Source organism: Pristis pectinata, chromosome 9, assembly GCF_009764475.1.
Source record: "Pristis pectinata isolate sPriPec2 chromosome 9, sPriPec2.1.pri, whole genome shotgun sequence".
Taxonomy (NCBI): domain Eukaryota; kingdom Metazoa; phylum Chordata; class Chondrichthyes; order Rhinopristiformes; family Pristidae; genus Pristis; species Pristis pectinata.
The window spans coordinates 45,810,434-45,823,688 of record NC_067413.1 but is presented as its reverse complement, the minus strand read 5'-3'; the positions used below and the strand labels follow the sequence as shown (position 1 = coordinate 45,823,688).

At 40.7% G+C, this 13,255-nt stretch overlaps 1 protein-coding gene across 1 annotated transcript in view; it reads right to left on the bottom strand.

Annotated features, from left to right (window-relative positions):
• Positions 1 to 230: 230 nt before the first annotated feature.
• The window catches only part of dok6 (docking protein 6), a 369,202-nt gene continuing 356,177 nt past the window's right edge, over positions 231 to 13,255 (bottom strand). Inside the window, exon 8 of the mRNA XM_052024026.1 lies at positions 231 to 8,203. Coding sequence (XP_051879986.1) covers positions 8,064 to 8,203 — 140 coding nt within the window. The 3' untranslated portion in view covers positions 231 to 8,063. The remainder of the gene's footprint in view (positions 8,204 to 13,255) is intronic.

Here is a 13,255-nt window from a genome sequence, read left to right as displayed (position 1 = left end):
TGGGGAACAAATGTTAGAATTCTGCACTCTGCACTCAGTCCTACAACCTCCCTTTTTGACAATTTGTTCAAACATCCACTTCTTTCATTTATCTGGATTTTCCCATTATCATTTCTTCTTCCAAATGATGAAGAGCTTTCTACTCATTCCCCCCCTTCACCCCCCCCCCCCCCCCCCAGTGTCTTTAGCTAATAGACATCTGCAATCTCTGTGAGCGGCTTCAGCAATGGCGTACAGACCATCTCTCCTACAGAGTCTAATAGATTTTCCTAAGAAAAAAAGACAGGAAAATTAGTGCCCTTGCATGGGTTCTCACAACCGTTATTGTATCACAACTCCACTCCCATGCAAATCAGAGTATCTTATTTCTGCTGTGGCTTACCATCTTAATTTTCTCATGAGAAATTTAAATTTTGCAATTGCGGTCATTTCGTTTCATTCCAGCTTCCATTGCTCTGCATCATCTCTTTAGTTCTTTTCCCTTGCTTTTTCCTACTGACTTTTGCATTTCTTTCTCTTTAAACTTCACCTGTCCTCACTGCCCTCTTTCACTTGATTTGTTGGACCAAGGCCTCACCCGTTGGATGTAAAAAATCCCATGCCAATATTTGAGCGTGCCCAATGTTCTGGTCAATATTCCCTCAAACTATCTGCTCATTTGATGTTTGTGGAGTCTTGCTGTGTGCAAACTGGAGGCTGCATTAACGTGCTTAACGGGACTACTTCCACTTTAAAAGTAATCAATTTGTTGAACATTCCTGAGTTATCCTGAGCCTAGGATAGAGTGTTACAATAAACACAAGATTTTGTCCTTTGATAATATTTAATATATTCCTTGTGATCCACACTACCTCCTCTTGTACTTGAAGGTTTTCTTAATTATGTGGAAATAATTTTATCCATCTTCTGTTTATTATTACCTCCTGCTCTTCAAATGTTTTAAAAATTCTGCTGTTGATCTTAATACATTTTCCACTGGCACTTGTCCTGTCTTTGGACACAATTTCCCTTTCCAGTTTACTGGCAAATTGTTGAGCAGTAGTTGGCAGTCACAATTTGCTCAGTTCCTTTTGGAGCTCTTACAGTTCCATCTAACAAATGGATACATTTGTTTCCTGTGAATCCATCTAGGATTATTTTGGAATGTTTATTTCTCCTCTGGTCCTTAAACAGGATATCCATGATTGTCCATGTGTTGCTCTGAAACAGCTGTTTCCAAGTTCTGAAATGAGGGATCCCTTACTACCCTGGATACATTGTTTTTGGTAGCCTCAAGCAGCTCTGCTGGTTTGATTGAATGCATTTCAACATTTTAATATTCTGTGATCAACACTGGGACATCAACATCATAGACATGCATGTTATAAAGCAAAAGCAGTAGGCATAAACAGAGTTAAGTGATTCCACAACCAAAGGACTAGATGGAAACTCTACAGCTGGGCCAGTGGACCTGCTGCCTCACAGCTTCAGTGAGCAGGGTTCAATCCTGACCTCCGGAGCTGTCTGTGTGGAGCTTGCATGATCACGCTGCAACTGCTTGTATTTCCTCTGGGTCCTTCAGTTTTCTCCCACATCCCAAAGACATGCAGGTTGGTAGGTTAACTGGCCATTATAAATTGCTCCTAGTGTGGTAAGATGCAAATATGTAGATAATAGCTTGCAAGGAAAATTAATGAAGGAATGAAGCTCTTTGGGCTGGCGTAGACTCAATGGGTTGAATGGAAATAGATATCCCATTCCCACCTCCCTTAAGAGCTCAGAAAGTACCAACTAGTTGTGAATGGTGGTGGACAATTAAACAGCTAATGGGTCCGAATGCTAAGTTCAAGACTGGGGCACTCACAACCATATTCAGACTGATGTACAAAGCAAATGATCCATCTCAGCTTCTTCCTGAGATCCCCAACATCACAGCAGTCAGTCTTCAGCCAATTTGATTCACTTTGCATATTAGAAAGAGCTGAGAACACTGGATACAGCAAAGGCAATGGTACCATACCACACCCCAGCTGTGGTACTGAGGACCCACAACCCCAGAACAAATATTACCACTAACCAAGTTGTTCCAGTATGATTACAACACAGCCATCTACTTGATAATGTGGAAGATTGCCCAGGTAGGTCACATTCACAAAATGCAGGGTCAATCCAATCCAGCTAATTAACGCCTCATCAGTCCACTCTCAATCATCAGCAAAGCAATGGCAGTTGTTGTTGAGAGTGCCATAAAGTGATACTTACTCACCAAGAGCCTATTCATTAATATCCAGTTTGGATTTCACCACTCAGTTCCAAACCTCATCATACTCTCAGTCCAAACATGGAGCAAGGAGCTGAACTCTAGGGGTGAGGCAAGGTGACAGTGACAACACGACATCCAGGCACCATTTCATTGACCGTGGCATTAAGAAGCCATGGTAAAAGTGAGGCTGATCGACATCATAGTGCAAATACTCCACTAGTGGGAGTCATTCCTTACACAAAGGAAGATAGTTGTGGATGTTGGAGGCCAGTTATCCCAGAGGAGTTCCTCAGGGATCACCTCAGGTGATTTGCAATCACCTTCAGCTGCTTTTTCAATGACTTCCCTTCTGTCATAAGGTCAGAGACAGAGATGTTTGCTGATGATTGCACAATGACCAATTCCATTCCCAACTCCTCAACGAGAAACAGTCCGTGCCCATGTGCAGCAAGACCTGAGCGACATTTAGACATGGGCTGATAAGTTGCAAGTAACATCTGTCCATAAAAATGCCAGACAATGACCATCTCCAACTAAGAAAGAGACTGAATCACTACTTTCTGACATTCAATGACATCACCATTGCCAAGTCCCCCACTTATCAATATCCTGGTGATTACCATTGCTCAGAAACTCAACTGAACCGGCCAAATAAATGCCATGGCTTTGACAGCAGATCAGAGGCTGGGTATCCTGCTGCACATAACTCACCTCCTGACACCCAAAAGCCTTCCCATCATTCACAAGGCGCAAGTCAATGGAATAATCTCCATTTGCCTGAATGAGTGGAGCACCAACAATTTTTACGAAGCTTGACACCATTCTTGATCTAGCAGCCCACTTGACTGGTACCCCATATACCACTCAGCATTCATTTCGTTCACTACTGATACACTGTGGCTCTCTACTAACCCACTCCTACAGCGTTTCTCAAGTCCGCAACCTCTAACACCAAGAAGGACAAGGGTAGCAGGAATATAGCATCACCACCACCTGCATGTTCCCCTCCAAACGGCGTGCCATCCTGATTTGGAAGTACATCACTGTTCCTTCATCGCTGCTGGGTCTAAGTCCCAGAGTCCCTTCTCAACAGCACCGTGGGAGAACCTTCACCAGATGGACTACTGCATTCAAGAGTATGGCTCTCCAGCACCCCCTCAATGGCATTTGAGAAATGGGCAACAGGTACTGGTGATGTCCTGATGCCTTAAGGTGAGGATACTCCAATTTATTGTATTGGAACCTACCAGATATTTCACTTTCATATATACCACGTCATATTTACCACATTGCGATCTTACTTCTAAACAAGTCCAGAATATACTGTCTCATGTTATTATTTATTGATGATAAATGTCTGCTTCACTTTTGCCAATACGAGCATTTATATCTGATCGTTTTTGTTTCCATTTTCCCCTGTACTTAGATCGTTGACTCGATAACTGTGGGCTTTTTGTGGATACTTGATGTCAGATCCTGTCTGCAGATAATCCTAGAACATAGAAAATGTGTGATTTGGCCCATTTTATCTGCACCCATCAAAAAAAGCTTCCAGTCTGATCCTACCATCAGGCACTTGCCCTGCAGCCACACACATCATGACTTTTCAATGACTGTTCTAAAATAAGTATTTAAATGCACTAAGGTTTTCTGCCTGTGCCTCTCTTTCAGTCAGTGAGTTTCAGGCCACTACCATCCTCTGGGTGAAAAATAAAATGCTCATCTGTATTCTAATTCTACAGCCAAATACTTAATGCTCCCTCACTCTATCTACACTACCTGTAACACTATACTCAGTTAAGTCTTCCCTCAAACTCTTCTGCTCCAAAGAAACAGCCCCAGACTCTCCTGTCTTTGTTCATGGCTACAATTTGCCAGTCATGGAAACATCTTTGTAAATCTCTTCTACACTTTCTCCAGCAAATCACATCTTTCCTGTCATGTGGTGACCAGAACTTATGTAGTACTCAATCTGTGGTCTCACTGGCATTGTGTACAGTTCAAGCATAACCTCCATGATTTTATATTCTCACCTTTGGCTAATAAAGGAAAGCATTCTGTTTGCCTCTTTACTGAGATGTTCTGCCCTTCCAATGATTTGTGTGCATACATTCCAAAACCCTTCTGTTTCTTCATACCACTCAATATTCTCTTAGTTGCCTAATTGCACCTTGCCAATGCATTACCTCACAATTCTCTGGATTAAATTCATTTGCCTTTTTATGTATTCACCTGGCCAAACCATCTGCAGTTTCCTGCAGTCTACAAATGGCCAACTTTTGTATCACCTGCAAACTTTGTTATCATGTTAGCTACGTATATGTCTAAATGGTTTTTATATATAGCAAACAGCAAAAGATGGAGAACTGAGCCCATTGCAACCCTACCTGTAACAGCCTTCCCATTGCAAAGACACCTGTCAACCACTTATCTTTTGTTTCTTGTTGCTAAGCCAGTTTTGGACCCATTTTGCCACTTTCCCTTGGATCCTTTTTGCTTTCACTTTATTGACATGTCTGCCTTTTGGGATTTTGTCAAAAGCCTTGTTAAAATTCACAGAGCCGACATCAAATAGATTGCTCTCATCGATCGTGCCCATTACCTCCTCAAAGAATTTTATTAGGTTAGTCAGATAAACCTTCTCTTAACAAATTCTCACTTATTTCTTTCCTTTGCCCAATCTGAATTAAATCAGGACTCTTGATAGTCCCCTGCTCATAATCCAGGATACCCTCTCCCTTCTTCCTATCCTAGGGGGATATCAGATCAATTAGAACTTACACAATGGTCCGTTGTCCACTCTGATGGGATACTCACTCCAAAAACTGTAGAGAAATACTGAGACTTTGGCCTAGTGTGTAAATTAAAGTAATCCCGACTATATCATAAACCTTTAAACTCTCCAATTGTCCTTTGCCTTACCAGCAGTGACTAAACTTGCTGGGATAAAAGGAAATTATGAATTTCAAAGCCTGATTACACAAGTCATGGTTTTTGAAACAGGTAAAATGTTTTTGCAGTTCACTTGTCATAACAAGGCCACCTAAGAATCTAGTTCAGTCAATTGACATGAACTGTGAAGACTGACTACAAAATGAATTCTCATGTGATAACGTCAATTTTTCTCACTGGATACTCCAGTAAAGAGTGTGATACACTAGTTCTGAAAACATTAGTTCCCTACCAGGGCAGGCTATAGAGAAACAAGAGCCAGTCACATACCAAGGGCAAGATTTTGATTTTGGAAGTTATTTTGTAGATTGTCTTGTATGGTTGCAGTGTAAAAACATCAGGAATTCCTTGGTTCTTTGATTGTCTTACATCATCCTTAATGTTATAATGAATATTTAAATTTTAATTGTGATCTGATATGTGAAGTGAGAAGGTGTGGCCTGCATGCTTATTTATATCAAATGTGACCTGAACTAAGCATCTCCCAAGCCACAAGCAAACTGCTGGAGCAACCCAATGGGTCAGGCAGCATCTGTACAGAGAAATGGACAGTCAACCTTTCAGATCAAGATTCTTCATCAGAGTCCAGATGAAGGGTCTCGACCCAAAATGGCGACTGTCTGTTTCCCTCCCCAGATGCTGATTCTTCATCAGAGTCCAGATGAAGGGTCTCGACCCAAAATGGCGACTGTCTGTTTCCCTCCCCAGATGCTGCCTGACCTATTGAGCTCCTCCAGCAGTTTGTTTATTGCTCCAGATTTCAGCAACTGCAGTCTCTTGTGTCTCCATCTTCCAGGCCATCTTGTAAATCCTTAAATTCAGTTCTTTTCAACTAATGTAGGTACAGCAGTGCACATTCCTATCAACAAAAGTCACTACATGTGTTCAGGAGGGATTGCTGATAGCCAATCACTGCTGGCATTAGTGATGCAGATACAGGGCTGAGCTCCACCGTCCGTTGTTCAGTGTGTCATCAGCTTCTACATCTGCATGTGGCAAAATGGAAGTTGGAAGCATGCTGTAAGTTGAGTGCTGCCCACTCTGCTACTGGACTCACTGTGGAGTCCAGAAGCCAGATACACTTCACATCTGGCCTCTCAGCTTCATGCCAGCCAAAACTGCTGTATAGGCAGTGACCACCTTCATTTCAATAGGGTCAATGACCCATATTAAAGAAAGTAAATTCAAATTAAGCTTTTTGTTGACTTATCTTTATTTCATTTTGTATATTTTTAAATTAATTTACCATAGTTTAATGTAATTGAACTAAATTCATTATTTTTAATGGATGAATGTAAAAAAATCAATCCATTCAATTTGATTTTAAATATTTCTGGATGTTACGGACACATAAAAATAGTGAAAATGCCTTTGACAGTAGTGAGGGTGACGGACTGCAGGTGCCCCTGCAGGTAACTGCAACTGCAGATTAGTGTCAGGCTGACTGCAGCTGTGGGTCGGATTGATAATGACCAAGCCCAGTATATACAAGGAGCGAGTTATTGCAGATCCTGAAAATCTGAGCTAGAAATGGTGTAAGGTGGAAACGCTCAGCAGTTCAGGCAGCATCAATGGAGAGAAGCGGCACAGTTGACATTTTGGGTGCAGCCACTTAATGAAAACTAATTTGTTGGTTCTGCCTGCAGTTGCTGTTTGAACTGTTGGGTATGCCAGAATTTTATGCTTCTGTTTTATTGCCAACACACTGTAACTCAGTTGCTGTTCAGCAGTAGTTTTTTTTTAGCTCTAGTTCACAGAGTTTGATATTTCAGGTCTTAAGGTAACTTCAAGTTGGCACAAGTTGAAATATTTGGCTAGTTAAGATGCCAGTTCCACAAGAAAACGCCCGTTGGTAAATATTGCACATTTTTCACATTGCCAACAAATTCCTCAGTGAACGAGTTTACACATTCTCAGTCCAATTGGATGAAAGATGCAGTTACCTGAAAGCCAGTGTTGAAATAAAAAATCTCTCTTAATGAGAACATGTAATGACCTGTGGTTACAAAGAGACTACATTTCTGATCAGAGCTTTTCCATCATGTTGCCAGACACGGTACTGTACTCAGATTAAGGATGTATTTTCATTTGTCATCAGGTGAATTATCAATTGACTTACTTCTTTTGTTCTTCATTTGTGTAGCTGTTAACTGTTCCAAGCTTAAAACCACTTAGATAGTTCACATTCAATCTGCGGGAACTGCTCATCCATTCCCCATTACCCACCATCACCCCTCACTGCCCCTTCCCTGGACACAGTAAACTCTCAGCAAACTTGAACCATTGAGCCCTTATTCATCAGAGAAAATTCACCTTAATAAACAAAATAGATAGCATCGAACAACACTGCAACCTGATGTTGAATGAAAAAATAGATAGTCCTGGGTAATATTTTTCCTAGAAAAACTATTTGATATATGGGAATAACTGCAGAGCAGATCTGAAAGCAAAACCTGAATTAGTATTAGAAACAGAAGCATTGTTTCACAGTTGTCGCAGACACAGACGATTTGACTCAATCACTTTTAGACCTATCCAAACAATTGTGTTTTACACACAGAAGCTATGTTTTACAGCAGCTGGATTTTAAAAATACTCTACATTGCATTTTTTTATACATCAAACTCTATTTCCCAAGGAGGTATGTAGTTATCAGCAGGTGGGAGCCAATTAATATTAAAAAAAGATGTATTTTTAAGCCTATGAATATTCAGTCTATCACCTGAATGCTTCAAGTACAGCAAAAGCCATCCAAGTCTTGTTTTGTTTCACCTGTATTTAGTCCTTGCCCTCTCACTGTTACCCATTCAGGCTTCTCTCAGTACACATGGCCCGGCTCACAGTGACTCCTCCCATTGTTCGGTGCACATCACTGGGCCAGCCCAGAGCTGTAGCTTGATCCGTAGCCACTAGATGGAGATAATAAGTGTTGGTGCTCATGACTCTGTTCTGAGATGTAGCTAGGGAAGGTCTGTGCTCGAGGAACCTTTGTCAAGTTTAAATCATTCCCTGTTGGGGAGAAACAAAAAGAAACACTTCTTAAAAATTATTCTTGCTTTTATGACAATTTCATTGTCTTATAGTTTTCATATCAACGTCAGCACTGACAGAGCAATTTGTAATCCCTCTAAATTTACAAGCTCATTTGATTTGATTGACCTCCTTTGTCCCAGTTTAGCAAAGAGCCAGCAGAATACAATGGGCTGAATGGCTCTGCTTTCTCTATCAGAAGTGAGCAGGACCCTGGGATTAGTTTAGCAATGTTTCAATCTGAACCACTTTTCTGCTACATTAGCATTACAACTGTAGTACCTCTGCCGTGTCTTGTTCCGAATGGCTTCAATGGAAAAGAAAGTAAAGCAACTTATAAAGAAGGCAAGCAATCTTCTGCCCCTCATTTTACTGACCATCAAAGGCAACAATAGTGGTGATAAATCTCTCAATGCTCTCAAACAGCTTCAAGTGTTTATTTTCAATGGATTTTATTTTCATTTTGTTCTGTCCCATTCCATCTCCATCATGAATCTATCTCAACACTTTTCGTTGCAACAAACGTTACCGCAATTTAAAGGTCAATTCTGACCAAAAACTGAACAACTTCAATATCCTGGAAGTTGTTTCAAATGCTATTCTTTTGACAGGACAAGGAAAAGCTTGTGATCTGATAACTTTTTTCTCTCATCTGCAGCTTTTCTTTGTCACAGCTTTTCCTGGCTCATGTATGTTATATTAATATCACTATTTATTATTTTTTTCTGATATTTCTCCTCCCTGCCAGTCTGCCTGGAGTGGAAAGATACTGCATTGTATTCTTCCCTTTCCTATATTCAGACTGTTTGGGGTTTAGGAATGACTCATGTGCACTCTCGTATTTTAACTCAGTGGGGTCACGTTTACTTCCATGGCCCAAATCCCGTGTGAGGTGAAAGTAATGGCTGCCTGGTGGAGTGGGTTGGAGAAAAGGTGAGTAAGTCAGTCCCTTCCGGCTTACTAGTCACACTCATGAGCTGGGAGAGCTGCCATTGTGAATTGTGCTTACGAAAGGATGCTTGCTGTTCATGAAGGGAAAGAAAGATCGAATCTTACTGTTGCTTATTACAATTCCCGGGAAGTCAAAAGAAAAAAGATCTTTGCTTTCCACAACCAAGGCAGGAAAGGAAGAGTGTGGAGCTGTAGGATGATGTGTGAAGAGGCAAGAAGAATTCCAATAGGATGCTGAGGTTTCAGATGCAGCTTTGTGTGACACAGTACAAGAGCCTGTGACACCTTATAGAGAGGCAGGAGTAGTCAACCCAGGCCAATACCTACCCTTACAGCATCATCAATCGTAAGTACAGAATGTGTTTATCCACTGCATATCGGCATCAGCAATGCTGCCATTTACAGTCCATCCCTAATCACCCCTGCAGTTAAGAATCATCCTCATTGGTAGCCTTAGAGTCACATACAGGGCAAATAGAGTAAAAATAACAGATTTCCTTTCTTGAAGGACGTTAGTGAATCAATGTTCTTTTTAACAACAATTTGGGAGTTCTCTGGTCACCGTTATTGATAATTGCTATTTGCTTCCTGATTTATTTAATTATTTGAATTTTCTCCAGCTACCAACACATCTTCAAGCTGTAGCAGGACCTAACCTTTAGCACCAGAAACAGGAGTAGTTTTCAAATACCGCTGCACTGATTTGCACCTGTAAAATATGGCAGTGGAACATGGATTGGCTAGCATCTTTCCTGATCACTGATGCACAAAGCTCATGCTGGTACCCCGATCAGCACATTTTTCAAGTGTGAACCAGGGACTGGTATTTGAAAATCACTGCCATTTGTGGTGACAATAGCTTGGAAACTGCAATAATCCTATAATTTTGCTGGAGTATATCTTGACTTGGAATGATACTATAAGAGAGAAAGATTGAATATGCATTAATATAGCATTTTTTTAAATCCTGTGTCGTCTGAAAGCTGTCCAGAGTTCCCTGTTTAAGATTGTCATTGGAAATACACTGTAAACAGAGATACTTGCACTCCTACGTGCTGAATAAGTAGAGATTTCATAAACACAACAAATGGCGTGACGGCTGCTTAAAGGATTAAAATGTCACTCATTCTAAATCTCACTGGAAGAAGGCTCCAAAAGTAATGGATTACACTAATGGAATAGTGAAGGGAATTGTGCTTAAAATCATTCGCCTACAAAATTCCTGTGTGTTCGATTGAAATAACTTTTCGGTGGTTACAGAATCAAAGGAACACCCTGGACTTCAAATGCTGTAAGGTGTCTCCAGTTATTAACCAATTTAATGCTCAATTGAAATTATTGTTTCATGTTCTGATGACAATATTATTTCTGCAGTAGACAGCAGGAAATGCTTGACTTCCACATGATGCATTGTGGACCATATGCATCACTTGGTATTTTGCTTGGTTTATCAAATAAATGTGGGTGGCACAGTGGCATAGTGAGTAGAGCTACTTCAGCAACCTGGATTCAATCCTGGTGCTGTCTCTGTGGAGTTGGTAGATTCTCCACATCGCATTGGAGGGCGAAATTCAACCATGTTAGACAAGATGAGTGTTTCTGTGGCTACTCTGTTCACCCTCTCTGCATCCTTACCAGCTTGTTCTCGATCACAGAAGGTTTGCAATGATATTGGTATTTGGTATTGGTTTATTATTGTCACTTGTACCGAGGTACAGTGAAAAACTTGTCTTGCATACCGATCGTACAGGTCAATTCATTACACAGTGCAGTTACATTAAGTTAGTACAGAGTGCATTGAGGTAGCACAGGTAAAAACAATAACAGTAAAGTGTCATAGCTACAGAGAAAGTGCAGTGCAATAAGGTGCAAGGTCACAACAAGGTAGGTTGTGAGGTCACTGAATGGGAATCATGAATATGTATTGAAGATGTCTGGGAAAGAACACTTTGTTCTTTCCCAGACATCATGAATGCACAATTTAATGGAACCAAATTCATAATTTAAAAATATAAGAATTCAGTTCAACTCCATCAATCTTCTTAGAATCATAACTTCGTGGTGGCTTTGCAGCTTCTGGATGGGAAATGCTGGCCATTTTCTCAATGAGTGCTCTCATCAGTCCCCAGGAATGGCCTTTTCTACTTACGTTCTGCAAATGCAGAAGAGTGTAATTGCAAGAGAAACTGGTCCTGTGCAAGGCATTCCACACTGAAATAAATTGGGAAGCTAGTTCACAGACAATTTCCATATCTGAGTGGCAGAATGGGTGGCATAGCGATGAAGCAGTTACCACTGCTGCCTCACTGCTCCAGAGACCTTATTTCAATCTTGGGTGCTGATTGATGGGAGTTTGTATGTTCTCCCTGTGACCATGTAGCTTTCCCTGAGGAGCTCTGGTTTCCTCCCTCATGCCAAAGATGTGCTGGTTGGTAGTTTAATTAGCTAATGTAAATTACCTCTGGTTTTGGTGGATAACAGAAGAATTGAAGGAAGAGGGGGTAGAACCTGTTTTAGTGCAGTTATGATTGAACCTAAATATTTCAGGTTTAAGCACAGGCACCCATTGTTAGTATTTCATTGACACATATATGTATGGTTCTGATACAAGTTTGCCATTGCTTTCTTAGTGCATGATACTATCTGAAAATACACATTGCACTTGGAGCTGGCCAGTATTATGATTTTCACATTTTCATGGTTTCTGTTGTGGGGTGAAGTTTACATAATTTGCAAAGAAAAATGTGGTGGTGGCAAGTCTTTGCTTCCCCACTTATGAGTCTGGAGGGCTGATCTTCCCATCTGTGTCACTCACCAGAGAGGGCCATTGCCACTGGCAGACTTTCAGTACACCGTGTCTAATCTCTTTCCCTTCCTTCCTGGGGTCATGATTTTGGACAGCTACAATTTGCTAAAGGACCCAGCTAAAAGACTGCCACCTGAAATGAAAACTCATTTATTATACGCATGGTTTCACAGCTAAAACAGCAGTAACAAGAACAGCTGAACCTCTGAGTTGCTAGGAAGGACTTGCAGACCCATATCCTCCAGAGGAACATTTCCTCAAGTGTGGAATGAAAGGGACATTCCTTTTATTTTGTGTTATGTGTCCATCTTCATATTTGTCACTGCTTTTATACATATTTCTAATTCTCTATACATGTCCACGTCCTGATTGCCTTTGTTACAGGTTAGGGTACATTGGATTTGCTCCACAATCTTTTGGTCCCTCGTACTCATTACTTCCTTAATGAAAAGACAATGACCTTGAAAGATTAAAAAAATTCTGTTTATGAAGAGTGGCCCTCATTTTTAAGTTTCTTTCTTCCATCTAATAACAACTTAATCTTGAATTTATATTGTGCTTTAACACGCTATATACATTTGAGGCTTTGAAAAATAAAATTTGCTATTGAGCTGCACGAGAAGCTATTAAGGCAGGTGATCAAAAGCTCGATCAAAGAGATAGCTTTTCAGGAACATCTTAAAGGAAAGAAGGAAGATAGAGAGGCAGAGAAGTGTAGGGAGACATTTCCAGAGCTTTTGTAACTGAAGGTGCAGTTACCAATGGTGGAGTGATTTAATTCAGAAATAATCCAAAAGACCAAAAATTGGAGCAGGAAAGAGATCTCAGAGGGTAGATGAGCTGGAGGAGATTACAAAGATAGGGAAAAAAAGAAGCCTCTTCTGTTATCAGCTCCTCCAACATAAGTAAAGTCTTTCAACTTTAGCTCCACTCCAATATCAAAGAAGGTGACAAGTGGTTACTGAAAAATAATTTTCCCCATTGAATTTTCTATTCCTCCCTCCTGCAACAGTGGTGGACCAACACAGTCCTCAGAGTCCACACCGCTCCACAATTTCTTGGTCCCTAGTACTGAGTCTCTAGGCCACTGCGACAATGCTCAGAGCCAAGACTGAACAGGAAATACAATGGATACAGATTTAAATAAGGTAGATATTTAAGAGGAGACACAACACAATTTTGAAGGATATAATACCACCATGCAATTCAAGTGTGTCATTCACAGTGATGATTTTCCATTTCTGATTACTCATATCTGTTTTTTTATCTTTATG